The 22,443-nt window shown below is 43.1% G+C and overlaps 1 protein-coding gene across 1 annotated transcript in view; it reads right to left on the minus strand.

Annotated features, from left to right (window-relative positions):
• Positions 1 to 2,881: 2,881 nt before the first annotated feature.
• LOC147442085 (inositol polyphosphate multikinase alpha-like) overlaps positions 2,882 to 22,443 on the minus strand; it is a 95,238-nt gene continuing 75,676 nt past the window's right edge. Inside the window, exons 6-7 of the mRNA XM_086528388.1 lie at positions 3,507 to 3,709; positions 2,882 to 3,417 (exon numbers count right to left, since the gene is read on the minus strand). Coding sequence (XP_086384514.1) covers positions 3,198 to 3,417; positions 3,507 to 3,709 — 423 coding nt within the window. The 3' untranslated portion in view covers positions 2,882 to 3,197. The remainder of the gene's footprint in view (positions 3,418 to 3,506; positions 3,710 to 22,443) is intronic.

A 22,443-nucleotide genomic window follows, 5' to 3' on the forward strand; every position in this document is an offset into this window, starting at 1 on the left:
TAATAGTTATCGTTACTTGGGTTGCTAGATGTTTTCAATAGCGGTGGACCCTTTTGTGGTTGATGATCTATGTGCTTGATAAGTCATGGTAGTAGCCCGGGGCTTGAGAGTAAAAATTTCCTTTGCAAGGTTACCTTGTGTACTTCTCAAGGTAGATGCACATCGTTCCTCCAACATCAAGGCTTTGCTACTAACAATCAATTTAACATCTTCCTACTCAAGAAATACGTTTATTGGTGGCAATGGTTGGAAATCCTTAGAACCTAGTGGTAGAGGGTTGTGATTGCATGCCTAGATATACATTTAGTGCGTGCCTTGTCATCGAGATTCCATTGAGCCATCCAATCCGGCCCAAAATTCGCTTCTTTTGGAAGCTGCCTAAGAGCCGTTACAAGAAACACAGAGTTCATTAAAGAATGAGAATTGATGACTATGGTGTCATTAAATGTTTAAATGCCATATATTTTTGACAATTTATCATCTAAACACATGTATTTATTCTTTAAAACAATTTGTATAGACAGTAGCTATTTTTACGTACTATTTAAGAATTCAAAGCAAAGAGCAAACCACTTTCTAATTTTGTTTCATGCACATTGTAAGTTTATAATGCAGAGACTCCCAAAATTGCATCATGTGGGAATTCAATGCTTATAATACCTACATAAAATGTGTGTTCAATTGATAGTTGAAAATCCCCTTGTGTGAATTGCATTTGGATAAAATTGCCCCTTTTCTTAGCCTCTTTCTCCAAATTGGATTCAAATATCCTTGATGTAAATTTATGTGATTTTTCGTTTTAGAAATGCTTTGTTGATGAGTTCACATGGTATGATTACATACAAAGGGGTTGAACTCCCTCGGCACGTGGAGACTTTATTAGCAACAATCCGGTTAAGATGAGTGTTCTAAAAGCAACCTATCTAGGTGTCCTATAGGTTCCTCCCCCTTTCGAAGGCAATACAATACTCAAAACCTCCATCAAAGTAAATATGTTGAAGATATTCTCATGAATGGTTGGTATCTAGCATGGTGTCTTTTGTAGTTTCTTTGACTTTTATTTTGAAGATTATGATTTCTATGTTTGTGATTAATCATCGACTTGTAAAATTGATTCTTTATTGCTGAGAGGAAATTTTGTTGAAAGCGTTTGAGAAGGAACTAAACGACTAATTTCTCCCCGAATTATAAGCTTTGTGATGAAACTCTCAGTTTTGTCATAAAATAAATGCTTTCTTAATAACCTCTAAGTCTATATGAGATAAGTGGTCGTGCTCTTTGTCAATATCCACGAAAGTTATGAAATAAAGTTTGACATTACACAGAGTACGAGAAGTTGGAATTACACTATGGCTGACAAGACGGATGACACAAGGGAAGAGGGTTCCTCTTCACAGGACATATAGGAAATTCCGCATGTTCGCCCTGTCTACCATGATTTATGGTTGTTGAAATATGGGCTTTTGGTGTGATTGGCATTGTAACTTGCTTATCGTCACTTCCATCTATTGCTGAGGATTACCAAATGACTTGTTGGTTGTATATGACTCCCTTATGGACCTATAGAAAAATCCTTTGATTTTGGGAGTTTAGAACCTTTAGACACTCCAACATCAAGAATTTTTAAACATTTTTTAGAGTGTCACCTACGCTTTTTCTCTTTGTAAACACTCTAGTGCGCTTCTTTTCTTTTGATCTCATGGAGACTCCTTTCGTGGAATGCCATGGAATAAAACATTCCTTCACTTGACAAGAAATAATTCTCACAAAAAAAAATTAACTCCTACTTAGTTCCTTAGGGTGGGTTCAGACTAGGCGGCGGAAGAAAAATGCAAAGGGGCGTCAATCCTAAGACCAATGATACAAGTCCAATGATGAATCTAAATATTAACACTTTTTGTTTTTTCCCCGGCGGCGGGGATCCCTACCTTCTTACCATGTAGCTGTCTTATGAGGCTTTTCCTACGCGTTTATAGTGCCTTTGTAAATCAAAAAATACACTATTCTTATGGCTTAAGCTCTTTACAAAAAAAAATACACTTCTTTTGTAAAGTTACTTCTACTTAACATAGTTCTTAGGCAATGCTGGCTTTTTCAAAAAACTAAACAGCACCTAGAGACATGCTTGCTGGCAGATACAGGAAGAATTTCCAAAAAATATATGAAGCAATCCTGAAATGTGAATTCTGAATGAGCTTATGAAGGCATGCATGGAAGATAAAGCGTCACGAAAATTAAGGCAACACCAATAATAAATAGAGAATGAATGCAGCCGCCGTCCAATCATCATGCTTGAGTTACCTTGACAGCCTTCAAAACGGCTTTTATGATGGGAGATATCATCATCAGTTGTATCTTGTTCTAGTCTCATGGCCCATTTTAGCCTTGAAGAGATGTTGATCTACCTTTGGCTTTCTTTCTTTCTTTATGAGGGAAGAATTGAGGAGGAGGTTGCCATGAGGCAGGGGGATTATCCCACATGGGAAGCATGCAAAAACTTGGACATTGAAATTTACCATGCCTATAAGTTTGTGATGCATCCCGATCATTTCTCTGAGGTTGAAGCGGCGAACTTTGGGAAGAATAGATGCTGTTGGGCCTGGCTGCCATTTAGTTGGCAACCAAACCAAAAGCAGATCCCTCTTCTCTATGTCCAGACGTATAAGGATCTAGTTTTATTTGATATTTAAATCAAGTGATTGCTTTCTAGTGAAAAAGATATAAGAGGCCCTAGCACAATGCCATTATAGTGCCCACTATAGCATAAATCCTGTAAGTCATATCCCTAGAATCTCAATCAAGTTTGGACATCATCTGGGCACTCAAAAGACCAGGGAAAACAGAAAACTGCAAATCAGAAAAAAATTGAAATTTAGGTAATACTTGATTTGATGTGAATTCTGATAAATTGAAGAGAGTTTTCTGTGTAATCCATATAAATAATTTCCTCCTGAAATCATGCAGCATCATCATTATGAACTGCTTCATGTGATACCATACAAAATCAAGTTTGTACTAGTTTCCAAGCATGCCTCGCACTCTACAGCATGAGGGGACCGTGGGGGGGGGGGGGGGGGGGGGGGGGGGGGGGGGGGTTACCAACTGTATTTTGCTGCATAGGAGCTCATTAGTAGTAGTTAAGTGTAGGGGGCTACTAGTAGTGAAGGTCTATGGAGGCTAATGGACCCCTGTGTACATTAGGACTGACCTGCAATCTCACAAAGAATGCCTATCAATGTGTCAAGGCCCTTGAGAAAATTGTCATCGATACTCCCTTGACCTGTGAGCACGTGTGGAAAATCAACCAGTTTCACAGTTCCTTGTGTATTTACTCGAGAGCCATGAGTATGGCAGTCACTCTCATACATCAGGAGGATAGAGCTCGAGAAAAAATGGTAACTTTCTTGCATAGAAAACCTGTGTGTATCCACAACGAAGGCAGACTATAAAAGAGAGGGAAAAAACACAACAAAGAGAGAAGATTATTTGAGTTTGAATGTGCTTACCAGCTTCTAAGCTCAGATAGCTGATTGATGATACCGTCTGTAAAACCATAAACCACGGAAGCATGTGCACAATCTAGACTTTTGTCATCTCTTGGGTTCGATGACACAAATTGCTTCAAGAGGGTCTTAGTAGCATCGACATCTAGCATTTTGCACCATACACGTGCAGGTTTCCATGTCTTTCCACTGCTTGCATCAAAGACCTACAGAAACATATCATTAGTGTTGGGATGAGCCCAACTTGTGGCTCCCATGGGAAAGCCACCTAGAAAGGAAGAAATAATGACACGGTCCAATAATAAGAGGGTGTAAAAGCACATGCCGATGATTGTAAAGCACCAAGCCTATTTTAGAGGCTCTTTTCTAAAGAATCTTTGCACTTTGAGCTATTATCATTGTGTCTATACTCTATTTATGCTCTTGCTCTTGGCATAGCCCTCACCCTAATCTTTATTGCTCTAACTCTTAACCCTAGCACCATGGTGAGCTTTAAGATTTCATCCTAGCTCACACTAATGGCACTTAAGGTAGAGCACCCCAATTCTAAAAAGTGGTATCAGAGCTGACAGTTCCACACCTAGGCCTATTAACCTCTTCATTTGATCGTCATTAGTAGCTTAATTAGTTGCACTTAATCTCCCTAATCATCACCTGGTAAATGAGCATGCTCCACTACCAATGATGATTAACTGAAAGGGAGTTAATTCTGCATGTTTTTTTGCATAATTTTTCGATTAGTCTTTGCATTTTAGTGACGGTTTTTTGCACAATCTCGATCTTTAATTAGTTCTTTTGAAATCACAATACGGTTGCATTGCTTGTGTATGGGTATAGAAAGCTTCCATAGAGTCTATGCATGCTTTAATTGGCTTTTGAAAGCCCGATTAATGCTTTGATTAAAATGGTACATTACACTAAGTTCATCTTTTCTGCAGTGGGATAGAGCAACAGTGTGTGTGCGCGTTTGAGAGCATTTAATGCTCAAAACCCTTTTTGGCGGAAAAGAATGTAAACCACTTGGAAAGTACCCCATTTTAATTGACTTTTTGAAGGCCACATCTAATTAGAAGGGGGCGAAATCTCAAGTTGCTGCCCACCTGCAGTTGCTTTACAGCTCGTCATTTATGTGGCCAAGCACCTGCTCTTTGTTGGTTTCTTATATTCCCACGCTGGGACTTGGCTTTTCTTCATCTCCCCATACACTAACTATTGGAGGGGTGTCATCTCTGTCGGCGAGAACCCATGTGTGCTGCACAAAGATCGGATCCTCCATCGAACAAGAATCGTTCTGACCTCTAATACCATTGTTACAAGCTTGGATCCTCCGTCGAACAAGAATCGTTTTGACCTCTAATACCGTTGTTACAAGCTTGGACACTCCAAGCGAGAAATCAATAGCAACACACGAACAAAATCTGCAAATAATTGAACTTACATAGAGAGAGACAGAGAAGAGGAGAGTTGACACGGAATGGCAAGTTTCATCCCCAAATGTACTGGCCCCAAAGACTAGCATGTGCTATAGGCTTGGACACTCTGAGCGAGAAATCAATAGCAACACAAAAACAGACTTCAAAATCACTGAACTTGAAGAGAGAGAGAGAGAGAGAGAGAGAGAGAGAGAGAGAGAGAGAGAAATGAAATGTTATATTAACGTCTTCAAAAGGCCATAATGACCTATGAGACCCGAAAGTTACAAAGTGGTGGATCTGATACAAAGTCAGAGTAACAAAATAACCTAACAACAGTACAAAACAAAGATATATACTATGGGGTCCTAAGTTGGTCGATGTGAGCCAAGCAAAAAACTAAGCAAAAAATGGGCGGCTTGTTGGGATAGCTAAATCACAAGAGATCTAGCATCGGTCGTTGGCGAATCTCATCAATTTCCTCCATGGTTAGTAGTTTGACTGGGCGTCGTGCATGCCTGGCCAACGTGCTCCGAATTTTCTGTCGTAGCCTCCGTCGATGCTGTGTAGTTCTTCGCAGTCTCGCGGGCGCCTGGATTTCCCCGGTTCAATCGCTCGGTCAATCAGTGTGCCTTTGGTGTGAGACGAGGGGGAGCTCTGCTGTGGGAGTGGCTCTTGCGGCTGTCCCGTGTCTGCTCTGAAGAAGTCTGTGATCCGTCTTTGAGACTGGCTAGCCTCGCCATTCATCAGGCTATCTCTGTGTCTGCATAGCTCGAGCAAGAACAAACCCAGACAGCTCTGATCTTCGTATCCCATGACTCTTGAGAGTGGTCCAAAACCCTCTCTGAACAAGCAATGGAAGCGGACTCGTATCTCGTAGTAGACGGGGCAGCGGCATGTAGAGAGAGAGAGAGAGAGAGAGAGAGAGAGAGAGAGAGAGAGAGAGAGAGAGAGAGAGAGAGAGAGAGAGAGAGAGAGAGAGAGAGAGAGAGAGAGAGAAGAAGAAGAAGAAGAAGATTGTTTTAATGTCCTAGGAAACTATCCTGAGAGAGAGAGAGAGAGAGAGAGAGAGAGAGAGAGAGAGAGAAGAAGAAGATTGTTTTAATGTCCTAGGAAACTATCCTGAGAGAGAGAGAGAGAGAGAGAGAGAGAGAGAGAGAGAGAGAGAAGAAGAAGAAGATTGTTTTAATGTCCTAGGAAACTATCCTGAGAGAGAGAGAGAGAGAGAGAGAGAGAGAGAGAGAGAGTCGACACGGCACGGTAGAGTTCCGAGCCAAGATGCATTGGCCCGAAAGACTGATGCCCCTTTCAATCTTTCTTTATTATTGCTTCGCAAAGGTACAACTCTAGAGGGTCCAACTCTCTTTGATACTTTACGTCCATATGCTCCTCCGGAAGAGTGGCCCCAAGGGTCCTTATAAACTTACAAGCAATGTCCAAAAGCAGAGCCTTAAAAGCATTAGTTCAAAAGCACCATCACCCAAAAGCATATGCTCTCAAAAGCTCCACCAAAACCCCCCAAAATCTACCAATGCAAAACGCGAGAATCTGTACAGCCTCCCACATCATCATGTTAGCGCGATTTACGGAAGTTCAGCCCAGAGTTAAAGCTCTTTAAGTCAGTAGAGGTTAGGCCCCTCTAAATTGCTAGATGTGAACTAAGCAACTAGCTGGAACTGTGTAGGATATGAGTAGGGGGGTAAAAGTAGTGATTGAGGGCTAATACAACACGATGTGGATGAGTGTGTGTGGGGATATAATAGGTAAGAGCTGATACAAAGGCTTGTACAAGATGAGCGGGGTGTACGACCTCAAAAGAGCTAAATCATAGGAGATCCATCATCGGTCGCTGGCGAATCTCATCAATCTCCTCCATGGTCAGTAGTCTGACCGGGCATCGTGCATGTCAGATCAAAGTGATCCGAGTCCTCTGATGCAACCTCCACTGATGCTGTGCAGTCCTCTGTAGTTGTGGGGGTCTGGATCTCCCTAGCTCGGTCGCTCGATCAATCAGCGTGCCGTTGGTGTGAGGAGAATGTAAGCTCTGTTGTGGTAGTTGCTCCTCCAACTGCCCAGTGTCCGCTCTAAAGAAGTCTGTGATCTGTCTCTGAGACTAGCTAGCCTCTCCTCTCATCAGGCTCTCTCTGTGTCTGTGCAGCTCGAGCAAAAACAGTCCCAAACATCTCTAGTCCTCATACCCCAAGACTCTAGAGAGCGGTCCAAAGCCCTCTTTGAACAAGCAGTGAAAACGGCCTCCTATCTCATAGTAAACTGGGCAAGTGGCATGTGTAGTGCAACATTGTCTCAGGCTCCATGTGACATAGGGGACATGTCCTAGCCTCTGTTGGTACTCCGTTGTATCTACCAGTCTTGATCCGAAGCTGGTGTGAAGATGTGCTTCTCTACCAATCCAAGAATACCACTACGTTGCTTCCTAATCCATGTTTTGAGCCTCAAGTGTAAGATCCCTAAATGTATCTTAATCATACTCATGTGTGGTGTGTCTCTCTAAGTCTATAACTTCATATCCCAAGTATCGTACTCATGTCTCCCCCTAAGAGTCATACTCCTTCATTCTTCCCCCCTTTGTGTGTGCAAGAGGTGCCCTTATATAGGCATTGGAGAGAGGATTGGTGAGAGTGATAAGGACATATCCTATTTAAACTATGGGACCAAGCACATGGCCTCAATCCCACCGCCCTTGGACTTGACGCTTTCGGCTTATTCTAATGGTGATGGTGGCTAGGTGCCTCCTAGCCAATGTGTGGCCTCCATCCCACGGCCCTTGGACTTTAGATTTTTGGCTTACCTATATCCTATTTAAACTATGGGACCAAGCACATGGCCTCAATTCCACCGCCCTTGGACTTAACGCTTTTGGCTTATTCTAATGGTGATGGTGGCTAGGTGCCTCCTAGCCAATGTGTGGCCTCCATCCCACGGCCCTTGGACTTTAGATTTTTGGCTTACCTAATGGTGGCTAGATGCCTCCTAGCCGGTGCGAGAGCGGTTCTACTATTATTCATGAAAACAATGTACAAGGGATGAATATATAAGTGTAAGATAGAGATTAGAATAAATACTCAGGAATTTTCCATTGATTTTGCTGGTTTGCTCACTCAAGTCATTATCGCAGTTGTCCGTAAGCACGTGGAAAGCCCACCACCACTGATGATTGTTGTCGGTTTGTTTGAGAAATCGTTCTACTCCGAGGTACCAGTCGGGCGGGGCAATGTGACATAAAATGTTTCGTGGTTTCAACTGTTTTGGGTTTTCAAGGTTTTGAAATGTTTCGTTTCGAAGCAAGAGAAAACCGAAAAAGAGGTTTTGTTTTTTATGTAATATATATGTAAATGTAGGTATTTATATCTATATTTGTATCGTACATCTAAGTGTGTGTATTTGCATGGATATATACACATAGAGAACTATGTGCACATATTATTCAATATAGTACATATATAGAAATGCAAATTTTTTTCCAAGAAAAAGGTCCTTCCATTAATTAAGAAAAATTGTCCAATGGTCTACAAACTACCCATGCTAGAGAGGGCTACATCAACATGTGGGGAGACTCTCCCAGTGAAAAGACAAGATATGTACAATGATGGCTAAATCAAGAGATGGGGGGAGGAAATAGCCACACTGGTGGACGATACTGCCATCTAGGCGCGCCATGAACCATGGTGAAGAACGGCCATGGGCGCCAAAATCGCAAGGCCTCTCAGCGCTTCCGCATGTGGTCGGAGTACCCTGAAGTGTCACAAACTGCTGATGTGTCAAAGCCCTGAAGAATGGGACCAACTTACAAATGCCGGCCGAGGGGCCTAAACCCTAAGAAGAACAAGTAACAGAAGAAGAAGTCCTACCAGCTTACGGGGACCCCGTTCGATGGGGCCCCAAGTGACATAAAGGATTAAAGTAAAGCAGGACCCACACACATACAGATCCGGAAATTGCGCTGACATGATGACGTGGCAGAACTGTACGGATTTCTGCATTTCACGCTGATAGTGCTGATGTGGCAATTTTTTTCAAAACGCGCTGACAGTGCTGACGTGGTAGTTGTACGGAATTCCGTGATCTACGCTGGCAGCTTTTTGGCATTGCTTTTGGACCAGAAGGCTTTTCATGTAAACTACTTTTCATAGGCCAAGGGCCTTTAAATATGTGCTAAGGGCTCATTCTTTGACATGCTTCCTGGAGAAGGTGCAAAGTCTGGAGTACCGACTTGTACTGAGTTGATGCAATATAAAGAAATATTGAAAGGGGCGCCAAGGTTTGGAGCCAATACTCTTTGGGGCAGAACTCCGCCACTCCGTTCGCGCGTCGTCTCTCTCTCTCTCTCTCTCTCTCTCTCTCTCTCTCTCTCTCTCTCTCAGTTCAGTTGTTATTAAAGTGCTAAAAGTCTGTTCAGTCTGTTCTTTTCTATTGGCACGTGGTGCCCATCTTGTGACACTGAAGTCTCTGAAACTGGCCCCTAGGGGTATGAACCAGCTCGAGCCAAATGCCACGGACAGTCACTGTCGGTGAGATGGGTCGAGTCTCGAAGATGCGGAGGCAGCGTGCCAGATGAACCACAGTGTTAGATTGCAAATGAGCTCCCAATAGCTTAGTGGATGGCTGAAGTGTACTAGCTCTCCTGTATCACAATTATTTTGTTAGCAAAAGCCATCTCAAAACCAAGTGATGGGCTCGTGAGTGTGGACCAAGTTGTAGCACCCCAAGTGTATTGGCTAGCTATGGAGAGTGCAAGCATCAGCCAAAGAATCCGAAGCCAAATATTTTGTGCCATGGGACACTCCCACAGACAGTGACTTTGAGTCTCAAGTGGGTGGCCATAGGCGGCACGTACTTCCGAGAGGCCGCTATGCACTAGCCAACTCCCCACTGTGGTAGCTCGTCGATGAGCAACTAGCCACTGGAACATGGTGACACGATGCGGCTGTCTGCTGTCCCATAAGCGCTCCGAAAATCCTGCCAACAACTCGGATGTGAGACCCTCCTCTTGCAAGTGAGACGTTACAATAGGAGAAGCCTCTGTCAGTATGTGACGACCAAGCCGAGCTGTGTACCGCAAAGAAAGGGGTACTCGAGTGATTGGCTGGAGTAAAGGGATCTCGCCAAAATAACTCCCCCAGGTCCCTCTGTACTCACGCCAAAGGACAACTTTCCCAAGCCCAAAGTTGTGAGTGTCCTGACTCAAGAAACGACACAAGTCCTCCCATTGATACCCACAACTTTGATCCGTTGAAATCAACGCTCACTGTCATAAAATCTAATATCTAACCAACCCAAATGATTTTCTCATATTAAACTGATCATTTAATGTGGGAGAATAAACGGGAACAAGGGTTAGAATATAGGCATGTGCTTTCAGATCTATCTCAACACGGGGGCCAATGGTAAAGGGGCCCAAATGAGAGATGGTCTGTCAAAGAGCAAGGCTAACCAATGGAGCTTAAACACGTTAGGGTTAGCTTCATTGAAGACCTCCAAAGGTTAGTGTTAAAAGTCCTTTGACCTTAGGTCTGCCTTGAGCTGGGAACCCAGCCCAAGCTTGAGGTACTTGTCGTGCTTGATGACTAAGATGCTTGAGGTGCTTGTCGTGCTTGCTGACTAAGGTGTTTGAGGACTAAGGTGCTTGAGGTGCTTATCGTGCTTGCAGACTAGGGAGCTTGAGGTGCTTGTGGGAACAATACCCAAGTTTGAGGTGCTTTGTTGTGCTTGCTGACTAAGGTGCTTGTGTTCCACAAAGTCAAAAGCATCCCTACAAGAGAGGGGACGAGCCCTAAAGCTCGGGGGATGAGAGAGAACACACACATAAGATAAGACAAGCCTCAAGAGACAGCAAGGACACATGTCAAGCCCCTACCCATGTTGTCCTCATGGTGTGCCTAAAGCCTATTAGTTGGCCTCCCAAGGGGTCCAATGACAAATTAGTTAATTTAATTAATTGTTTTTGCATTTATCAAGTCCTCTCTCTCAAAGGGGAAAGGGGGACACTTGTCCCAAGACTACCCTTGTTGCTTGTTATGCATCTTGCATGTAATTGGCCAGGCTTGCAGGGGTCCAATGAGCTTCAAGCTTGAGCTACAAGGGGGGGGTCGACCAAAGCAAGAAGGGGGGCTGCTTGGGGAGTATTCTCTCACACACACTCTCATTGTGTGAAGTGCAAAGTGCAAAGTGTAAGAGCTCCATCTCCTTTTCCAAGCTAATAGAGAAGTTGAGAACCTATACCAACATTCTTGGCTATGGAATGAAAATCCAACCAAGAGCCATGCTTCAATGCTTAAGCTTGTCATCTTCTCCATCTTCATTACTATACTATTATGTATGCTAGCAAGAAGAGCGATGATAAGTGAGGAATTATTTCTTTCTCCTCTAAAATGTTTCTTCTTCCTCTTCCCTACCCTTATTCTCCACTAGCTCTCTCCACCTTCGAAGGTGTTTAAGGCCTTGGGACTGAGGCTTGGGATAGTTAATACTTTTTGCAAATTTTATGTTATGTTCGTGATGCATGAAGCTTTCCATCTTCATTGCATCACTTAGGTCACAAGGAACACAAAGATTATATTGTTACCAAGTGTCTCTTGATGGGAGAAACTATAATACAAATGCCTTGAAGAGGGGATTGGCTCCACATAAATCCGGTCCTCAACTGTTGTCATGTTCTCTAAACTCTCTCTCTTGCAAAAGTACTGTTCATGCCAAGTTAAGTAAGTACTATGTTTATGTTGCTACCATCTTTTAAGTTCACCCTCTATGCTCACAAAGTAATCACAAAAATACTTTCTCTAATTTTCCTGATTCCGCTACTCTCAAAGTTCATAGACCATTTCCATTACATTGGTATCAGAGCATTTGGTTTTTGTTTTCTTGCTTAAAAAGAGAGGTCCTTAAGTAGCCTATTAATCGTTGATTTTGTCAATTATATTAGGGTAAGTGGGATTGGGATCTATTATCAGTTTTGTTGAGCCCACTATGTGGGATATGGTGCACACCTCAGGAGCTTTGGTCTTGATAATGGAGTCTTTTTAGACTTTCCTATGGCTTTACCATTATTGAGCCATAATAAGTTTAAAAGGAGCTATCCCTCGGCAACTCTGCAATATTAGACCCAGTCCACTACTCTCTATAATTAACCAATTCGAGCTGTGGGTGTAAATACTTAATTTGCTGATTTTCAAAGGCTAAGAGGCGTAGCAAATAAGGTTTTGAATTGCCAAAGAAAACACTAAAGTAAACACATAAGTATAATTAGCATCGCTGACAATAACCAAGAGAGTAGAATGAACATTGATAACTTTGATTTTGCACATGAAGGTGCTAATGATGATGCCCCCATGTTTGTCAATTATCTTGTTACTAGGTTGCAGCAAGCTATGGGCAACCCTGCTTTGCAAGCCCAAGTTACTCAACAACTTCGCGCTTATGGGATTACCCTCTCTCTCCAAGAGAAGAGAGCTTAGGAGGCCTCTTGATGAGACCCCCAACAGAAGACTCTCTCCCATAAGAGAGGAGGAATCCAAAGAACAAGAAAGTAATAAATCCCTAAGTTTCTTTGAAGAAGTGTCTTCATAAAGACGGCGGTCTAGACGATTGCCAACTCCTCCCAAGAGGAAACGCTCAACCCACAGTCCTCCTCCTCGTCACTCCGAAAGGGAAGAGGAAACAAAAGAAGAAAAGGGCAAGAAAGAGGTCACCCTCTTCTCCTTCTTGTTCACCTTCCTCCTCTTCCGACACAGCTATGACTATTCTCCTAGAGAATACAAGAGGGGAGGACATCGCAAATCATACCCTGCATGGCGAAGGTCACAAAAGCTCAAAAAGTTCAAAGAGGGAGGAAAGAGTATCTCTTTTCTCACCTATGATGGCACCTTTGGTGCTACTGATAAAGTGTTGGCCGTCATCCAGCAATTTGATACGGCCTTTGGAGATGAAGTCCTCCAAGCTACACCATGTAGCTATGCACTTACAAAAATCGGCTCGTCAATGATGGGCTAGCCTTCGTGGCAACGACGAAGCCCCAAAGACATGGAAAACTCTACGAGTTTCCATCATGAAGCAATTCCTTGCAAGCGATGCAAAGGACAAAGTGCTTACTGAATGGCGCAGTTTGAAGCTTCTCTCTTATGAATCTATCCACAAATATGTAGACAAATTTTGGGACTTATATCTCAAGGCCACTGTCTTTCAAAAGATAGACTTTGTCGAGCAAAAGCTTCAATTTTGTGCGGGATTGCCTGAAGAGATCGCCGAATACGTCAACTCTCAACGGCCTCGTTCTATGACCGAAGTAATCCACCATACCATGGTTGCTTCGTGTTCTATTTCCAACACGGGGCTAGACGGAATGTCAAGCCCATGGAAAGCAAAGACAAGAGTGATGCAAAGGGGAAAACCAATGCCCAAAAATTCTTCCCAAGGCAATTCCAAATACAACAACAATCGGTCCAAGGAAAAGGGAGTTTACAAAGGTAAAAATAACTTTCTCCTGAAGAGCTTAAAGCTTTTCGCAAGGACCATAAATGTTTTAAGTGAGGGGAGCTACATTAGAGTAAGCAAATGTAGAAATCTCTTTTAAATGACCAATGTTTTTTGTCTTTCAACACTAATTCTCTTTTTATTGTACACAGATTTAAATAGTATGCATGCTTAGAATCATGTTTGTGATGACGATGTCTCTCAAACACAGAGTAGAATTTGTCACTCTACTTTGCGAGAATGAAATGGACTTAAGAGCAGATATGCTTGCAGTAGCTATGTCTCCCAAGCACCAAATGAATTAGTTATCCATCTTGGAATAATGTCGTAGGGTAAAAAGAGATCCTCTACCTGCTAAGAAAGATTGACTAATGACTAAGGTTTTATCTCTTCTACCTCATAGTCGAGGACGACTATGATTTCAAGAGAGAGGTAATGTCATAAAATCTAATATCTAACCAACCCAAATTATTTTCTCATATTAAACTGATCATTTATGTAGGAGAATAAACGGGAACAAGGGTTAAAATATAGTCATGTGCTTACAGATCTATGTCAACACGGGGCCAATGGTAAAGGGGCCGAAATGAGAGATGGTTTGTCAAAGAGCAAGGCTAACCAATGGAGCTTAAAGACCTTAGGATTAGCTTCATTGAAGACCTCCAGATGTTAGTATTAAAAGTCCTTTGAGCTTAGGTAAGCTAGGGCTGTGCTTGAAGTGGGAACCCGGCCCAAGCTTGAGGTGCTTGTGCTTGATGACTAAGATGCTTGAGGTGCTTGTCGTGCTTGCTGACTAAGGTGCTTGAGGTGCTTGCTGACTAAGATGCTTGACGTGCTTGTCGTGCTTGCCAACTAGGGAGCTTGAGGTTCTTGTGGGACAGTACCCAAGCTTGAGGTGCTTTGTCCGGCTTGCTGAATAAGGTGCTTCTGTTCCACAAAGTCAAAGGCATCCCCTACAAGAGAGGGGGCGAGCCCTAATGCTAGGGGGATGAGAGAGACAAAACACACACACACACACACACACACACACAAGATAAGCCAAGCCTCAAAAGGCAGCAAGGACATATGTCAAGCCCCTACCCATGTTGCTCTCATGGTGCCCTATTGGTTGGCCTCCCAAGGGGTCCAATGGAAAATTAGTTAATTTAATTGATTGTTTTTACATTTATCAAGTCCTCTGTCTCAAAGGGGAGGAGGACACTTGTTCCAAGACTACCCTTGTTGCTTGTTATGCATCCTCCATGTGATTGGCCAGGCTTGCAAGAGTCCAATGAGCTTTAAGCTTCAGCTACAAGGGGAGGTTGACCAAAGCAAGAAGGCGGGCTGCTTGGGGATATTCTCTCCCACACACACTCTCATTGTGTGAAGTGCAAAGTGCAAAGTACAAGAGCTCCATCTCCTTCTCCAAGCTAGTAGAGAAGTTGAGAGCCTATACCAACACTCTTTGCTATTTGCTATGGAATGCAAATCCAACCAAGAACCATGCTTCAATGCTTAAGCTTGTCATCTTCTCCATTTTTATTACTATACTATAATGTATGCTAGCAAGAAGAGTGATGATAAGTAAGGCACTATTTCTTTCTCCTATGCAATGTTTCTTCTTCCTTTTCCCTACCCTCATTCTCCGCTAGCTCTCTTCACCTTCGAAGGTGTTTGAGGCCTTGGGACTGAGGCTTGAGATAATTAGTGCTTTTTGCAAAGTTTATGTTATGTTCGTGATGCATGAAGCTTTCCATCTTCATTGCATCACCTAGGTCACAAGGAACACAAAGATTGTATTGTAACAAGTCTCTCTTGATGGGAGAAACTATAATACAAATGCCTGTTGGAGGGGGGACCGGCTCCACATAAATCCGGTCCTCAACTGTTGTCAAGTTCTCTAAACTCTCTCTCTTGCAAAAGTATTGTTCATGCCAAGTTAATTAAGTACTATGTTTATGTTGCTACCATCAATTAAGTTCACCCTCTATGCTCACAAAGTAATCTCACAAAAATGCTTTCTCGAATTTTTCTAATTCCGCTAGTCTCAAAGTTGATAGGCCATTTCCATTTCATTGGTATCAGAGCATTTGGTTTCTGTTTTCTTGCTTAAGAAGAGAGGTCCTTTAGTAGCCTATTAATGGTCGATTTTGTTAATAATATTAGGGTAAGTGAGACTGGGATCTATTATCGGTTTTATTCAGCCCACTATGTGGGATATGGTGCACACTTCGGGAGCTTTGGTTTTAATAATGAGTTTTTTTAAACTTGCCTACGGCTTTACCATTATTGAGCATCATAAGAAGTTTGAAAGGAGCTATCTCTCGGCAACTCTACAATATTAGACCCACTCCACTACTCTCTATAATTAACGAATTTGAGCCGCAAGTGTAGATACTTAAGTGCTGATTTTCAAAGGCTAAGAGGAGTAGCAAATAAGGTTTTGAATTGCCAAAGAATACACTAAGTAAACACATAAGTATAATTAGCATCGTTGACAATAGCCAAGAGAGTAGAATGAACATTGATAACTTTGATTTTGCACATAAAGGTGCTAATGATGATGCCCCCATGTTTGTCAATTATCTTGTTACTAGGTTGCAGCAAGCTATGGGCAACCCTGCTTTGCAAGCCCAAGTTACTCAACAACTTCGCGCTTATGAGATTACCTCTCTCCAAGAGAAGAGAGAGCTTAGGAGGCCTCTTGATGAGACCCCCACTATACGGACAACTTTCCAAAGCCCAAAGCCGTGAGTGTCCTGACTCAAGATACGACACAAGTCCTTCCATTGATACCCACAACTTTGATCATTTGAAAGCAACGCTCAGTGTCATAAAATCTAATATCTAACCAACCCAAATGATTTTCTCATATTAAACTGATCACTTAATGTGGGAGAATAAACGAGAACAAGGATTAGAATATAGTTATGTGCTTACAGATCTATCTCAACACGGGGCCAATGGTAAAGGGGCCCAAATGAGAGATGGTATGTCAAAGAGCAAGGCAAACCAATGGAGCTTAAAAACCTTAGGGTTAGCTTCATTGAAGACCTCCAAAGGTAAGTCCTTTGACCTTAGGTCAACTAGGGCTGTGCTTGAGGTGGAAACCCGGCCCAAGCTTGAGGTGCTTGTCGTGCTTGCTGCCTAAGGTGATTGAGATGCTTGTCGTGCTTGATGACTAAGATGCTTGAGGTGCTTGTCGTGCTTGCTGACTAAGATGCTTCTTGTGCTTGCCGACTAGGACGCTTGAGGTGCATTGTCGTGCTTGCTGACTAAGGTACTTGTGTTCCACCAAGTCAAAAGCATTCCTACAAGAAAGGGGACGAGCCCTAAGGCTAGGGGGATGAGAGAGAAAACACAGACACACACACACACACACACACACACACATACACAAATAAGCCAAGCCTCAAGAGGCAGCAAGGACACATGTCAAGCCCCTACCTATGTTGCCCTCATGGTGTGCCTAAAGCCTATTGGTTCGCCTCCCAAGGGGTCCAATGACAAATTAGTTAATTTAATTACTTGTTTTTGCATTTATGAAGTCCTCCCTCTCAAAGGGGAAAAGGGGACACTTGTGACAAGACGACCCTTGTTGCTTGTTATGCATCCTGCATGTGATTGGCCAAGCATGCAGAGGTCCAATGAGCTTCAAGCTTGACCTACAAGGGGAGGTCAACCAAAGCAAGAAGGGGGGATGCTTGGGGAGTATACTCTCTCACACACACTCACACACTCTCATTGTGTGAAGTGAAAAGTGCAAGAGCTCCATCTCCTTCTCCAAGCTAGTAGAGAAGTTGAGAGCCTATACCAACACTCTTGGCTACAGAATGCAAATCCAACCAAGAGCCATACTTCAATGCTTAAGCTTTCCATCTTCTCCATATTCATTACTATGCTATTATATATGCTAACAAGAAAAGTGATGATAAGTGAGGAACTATTTCTTTCTCCTATGGAATGTTTCTTCTTCCTCTTCCCTACCCTCATTCCCCGCTAACTCTCTCCACCTTCGAAGGTGTTTGAGGCCTTGGGGCTGAGGCTTGGGATAGTGAGTGCTTTTTGCAAAGTTTGTGTTATGTACGTAATGCCTGAAGCTTTCTATCTTCATTGCATCACTTAGGTCACAAGGAACACGAAGATTGTATTGTACCAATTCTCTCTTGATGGGAGAAACTATAATACAAATGCCTATTGGAGGAGGGACCGGCTCCACATAAATCTGGTCCTCAATTGTTGTCATGTTCTCTAAACTCTCTCTTGCAAAAGTATTGTTCATGCCAAGTTAATTAAGTACTATGTTTATGTTGGTACCATCAATTAAGTTCACCCTCTATGCTCACAAAGTAATCTCACAAAAATGCTTTCTCTAATTTTCCTAATTCCGCTACTCTCAAAGTTCAAAGGCCATTTCCATTACATTGGTATCAGAACATTTGGCTTCTGTTTTCTTGCTTAAGAAGAGAGGTCCTTTAGTAGCCTATTAATGGTTTATTTTGTTACTTATACTAGGGTAAGTGGGACCGAGATCTATTATCGGTTTTGTTGAACCCACTATGTGAGATATGGTGCACACCTCGAGAGCTTTGGCCTTAATAATGGAGTCTTTTTAGACTTGCCTACGGCTTTACCATTATTGAGCCATAAGAAGTTTGAAAAGAGCTATTCCTCGGCAACTCTGCAATATTAGACCCACTCCGCTACTCTCTATAATTAGCCAATTCAAGTCGTGGGTATAGATACTTAAGTGTTGATTTTCAAAGGCTAAGAGGAGCAGCAAATAAGGTTTTGGGCTGCCAAAGAATACACTAAGTAAACACATAAGTATAATTAGCATTGCTGACAATAACCAAGAGAGTAGAATGAACATTGATAACTTTGATTTTACACATGAAGTGCTAATGATGATGCCCCCATGTTTGTCAATTATCTTGTTACTAGGTTGCAGCAAGCTATTGGCAACCCTGCTTTTTGCAAGCCCAAGTTACTCAACAACTTCGCGCTTATGGGATTACCCTTTCTCTACAACAGAAGAGAGAGCTTAGGAGGCCTCTTGATGAGACCCCATTGTACTCACACCAAAGGACAACTTTCCAAAGCCCAAAGCCGTGAGTGTCCTGACTCAAGATACAACACAAGTCCTCCCATTGATGCCCACAACTTTGATCCGCTCAAAGCAACACTCAGTGTCATAAAATCTAATACCTAACCAACCCAAATGATTTTCTCATATTAACTGATCATTTAATGTGAAAGAATAAACAGGAACAAGGGTTAGAATATAGTCATGTGCTTACAGGTCTATCTCAACACGGGGCCAATGGTAAAGGGCCCAAATGAGAGATGGTATGTCAAAGATCAAGGCTAACCAATGGAACTTAAGACCTTGGGGTTAGCTTCATTGAAGACCTCCAAAGGTTAGTGTTAAAAGTCCTTTGACCTTAGGTCAGTTAGGGTTGTGCTTGAGGTGGGAACCCGGCCCAAGCTTGAGGTGCTTGTCGTACTTGATGACTAAGATACTTGAGCTGCTTGTTGTGCTTACTAACTAAGGTGCTTGCCGTGCTTGATGACTAAGATGCTTGAGGTGCTTGTCGTGCTTGTTGACTAAGGTGCTTGAGGTGCTTGTCGTGCTTGGTGACTAAGATGCTGGAGGTGCTTGTTGTGCTTGCTGACTAAGATGCTTGTCGTGCTTGCGGACTAGGGAGTTTGAGGTGCTTGTGGGAACTCTACCCAAGATTGAGGTGCTTTGTCAAGCTTGTTGACTAAGGTGCTTGTGTTCCTCCAAGTCAAAAGCATCCCTACAAGAGAGGGGACGAGCCCTAAAGCTAGGGGGATGAGAGAGAACACACACACACACACACAAGATAAGCCAAGCCTCAAGAGACATCAAGGACACATGTCAAGCCCCTTACCCATGTTGCCCTCATGGTGTGTCTAAAGCCTATTGGTTGGCCTCCCAAGGGGTGCAATGACAAATTAGTTAATTTAATTAGATGTTTTTGCATTTATCAAGACCTCTCTCTCAAAGGGGAAAGGGGGACACTTGTCCAAGACTACCCTTGTTGCTTGTTATGCATTATGCATGTGATTGGCCAAGCTTGTAGGGGTCCAATGAGCTTCAAGCTTGAGCTACAAGGGGGTGTTGCTTGGGGGGTATACTCTCCCACACACACTCTCATTGTGTGAAGTGCAAAGTGCAAGAGCTCCATCTCCTTCTCCAAGCTAGTAGAGAAGTTGAGAGCCTATATCAACACTCTTGGCTATGGAATGCAAATCCAACCAAGAGCCATACTTCAATGCTTAAGTTTTCCATCTTCTCCATCTTCATTACTATGCTATTATGTATGCTAACAAGAAGAGTGATGATAAGTGAGAAAATATTTCTTTCTCCTCTGGAATGTTTCTTCTTCCTCTTCCCTACCCTCATTCCTTGCTAGCTCTCTCCACCTTCGAAGGTGTTTGAGGCCTTGGGATAGTTAATGCTTTTTGCAAAGTTTATGTTATGTTCGTGATGCATGTAGCTTTCCATCTTCATTGCATCACCTAGGTCACAAGGAACACAAAGATTGTATTGTAGCAAGTCTCTCTTAATGGGAGAAACTATAATACAAATGCCTATTGGAGGGGGGACCAGCTCCACATAAATCCGGTCCTCAATTGTTGTCATGTTCTCTTAATTCTCTCTCTTGCAAAAGTATTGTTCATGCCATGTTAATTAAGTACTATGTTTATTTTGCTACCATCAATTAAGTTCACCCTCTATGCTCACAAAGATCTCACAAAAATGCTTTCTCTAATTTTTCTAATTCCGCTACTATCAAAGTTCATAGGCCATTTTCATTACTCTCAGCCACCTCTCATGCCTCGACAGTGACTCTATGGAGGGGCCCTCCCTCTGAACCTCGAAGAACATACAAGACCCTGTGTCTGAGCAAGCCCGAGCTGAAATGAGGACCTCCAATCATGTGAAATCCCCCATCCAACAAGGAGTTGTTGACTCCATAGGGATATGCCACTCTGCAAGTATAGCCTCTACAATATCTGGACACATACTCTGCACCCCCTCATGCCTCGTAGTTGAGTGTCTTGAACCTCCTATGAGAGTATTGTAAACTGCAGCCAGTCCCCAAAAGTGTGGGCTGGACCCTCTGCCATGGGACCCCAAGAGACATGAGGTCTACTACCAACCATGTGGCCTCGCTGCGTGCTGACCATAGGGTTCCAGACAAGTGGTTGTGTCAAACGCTAGTCAATGCGTATGGGCAGGTGTTGCTCAAGGCCACCTTACAACTGCTCCCAAGACCAAACTAGGCTCGCATGGTGAAGCGATCCTCCCATCTCCTACTCAGGCCTAGTCTGTGTATCTCTGTGAAAATCCAACAAGCAGAAGGGCTTCATGGGCCTCCCGTCTGCGGGACTCTTGCCCGAATTTGGTGAAGCAGCAGCTCCTTCCAGGGCTCCTCCACTACTAGAAGTCCTCTGACCACAATCTTCCCAAGGAGAGATCTACTTTGTTGTGCCGGGTCTATGATCCCCAACCCTCCTTGACAATAAGGTAAAGTGATGAACTGCCAGAAGCCTTTGGCCCGAGCCGACTATCTCTCGCCCCGTCCGCAAAAAATTTATGATTAGCCTCTCCAGTTGGCTAATGCAAGAGCTGGAGAAAATCCAGCAAGACATGAGGTAGCCAACAAGACCTAGTTTGCCACCACAACCCTGCTAGCAAGAGAAAGGCGTGTCGAGCTCCAATGGAGAAGTTTTCTCCTGATATAAAGGAGAAGAGATGCAATTGCTGCTCTAGTGATAGATTCAAACCAACCTGACAACCCAAGTAGCGTACTAGTGTCCCTTGGGGGATTAAAACCCTATCCCATAGCAGCCAAGGTACGGGACGAGACGTTTAATATGTGGGTGGTGTACAATACGCGTAATAGACGTATTTTTGAGAATCAACGTCGCGTTTTAAGATATGATACTTTGATCAGGACAAAAAAAGCGGATCATGCACCTCCTCAATGACTTCAACTTTTTTAGATTGGTACTTTAAAGTAAGGACAAATGAAACAGGTCATACACCTCCTCAATGACTCTTCAATGCTTGACCATAGCATACATAAACAAGCACCATGAAGCTCTAAAACCCACTTGATCAACTAGCAAAAGACATTAGAATAGAATACATTTTGAGCAACAAAAAAACAGCTAGAATAGACAACGTTATGAGACATACTGTACGCTTCGATACGGGACGCCTTATATTCTATATAAAATATGCGTATTTTAGCTGCTATGCCCTCTCCAGGCAACCAATCAGGCGTGAAAGCACTACCAACCCAAAAAGCCACGGTCTTTGGCCGGTTGACTAGTCCTCCCGACGCACAACGGAACACCTCAAGAGACTATTCACACCTATGCAAGTTGGCCTCCTGGCCCTCCAGAAACATGTCTGAGCCATCAACGTCCAAAAGCTCCTCCCCTTGAATAGGCAGCTATAGTCCACGCAGACAAACCTCCTGTGAGGCCAAAAACTTTCTCATCACCTTAGCATAGAAGAGAAACAGGAAGGGTGTCACAAGCTTGGGCACCCCAAGTCGAGATCCCGACACGACACATGAGAGAATCACTTAAAATATTTCACAACTTAAAGAACCACAGTTCAATTTGGTCGACATGGCCCGGCGTAGTTCCGTGCCCAGAGAGATTGGCCTCAAAGACTAACGCCCCTTTCTGTATTTCTTTTCTATTAATGTTTGATCAAAGTACAACTCCCACGGGTCGTCGGCTCTTAGACTTTGCATCCAGATGCTCTAAAGAGTGAGGCACTTGGGTCCTTTTTATTCTTACAAGGGATGCCAAAAGCAGAGCCCCAACAACAATAAACTCAAAAGCAATTGGTCCCAAAATCAATTGGTCAAAAATTTGCCAACAAAAGCATCAGTGCAATTTGATAAATCCGTACAGCAGCCACGTCATCAATCAGTGTGAAATCTGGAGATCTGTACAAGCTGCCATGTCATCAGTCAGCACGAATCACGAGGGCCTGTACTGTTCTGCTACGT

The sequence above is a fragment of the Adiantum capillus-veneris genome, chromosome 14 (genome assembly GCF_014529385.1).
Source record: "Adiantum capillus-veneris isolate H3 chromosome 14, ASM1452938v2, whole genome shotgun sequence".
Taxonomy (NCBI): domain Eukaryota; kingdom Viridiplantae; phylum Streptophyta; class Polypodiopsida; order Polypodiales; family Pteridaceae; genus Adiantum; species Adiantum capillus-veneris.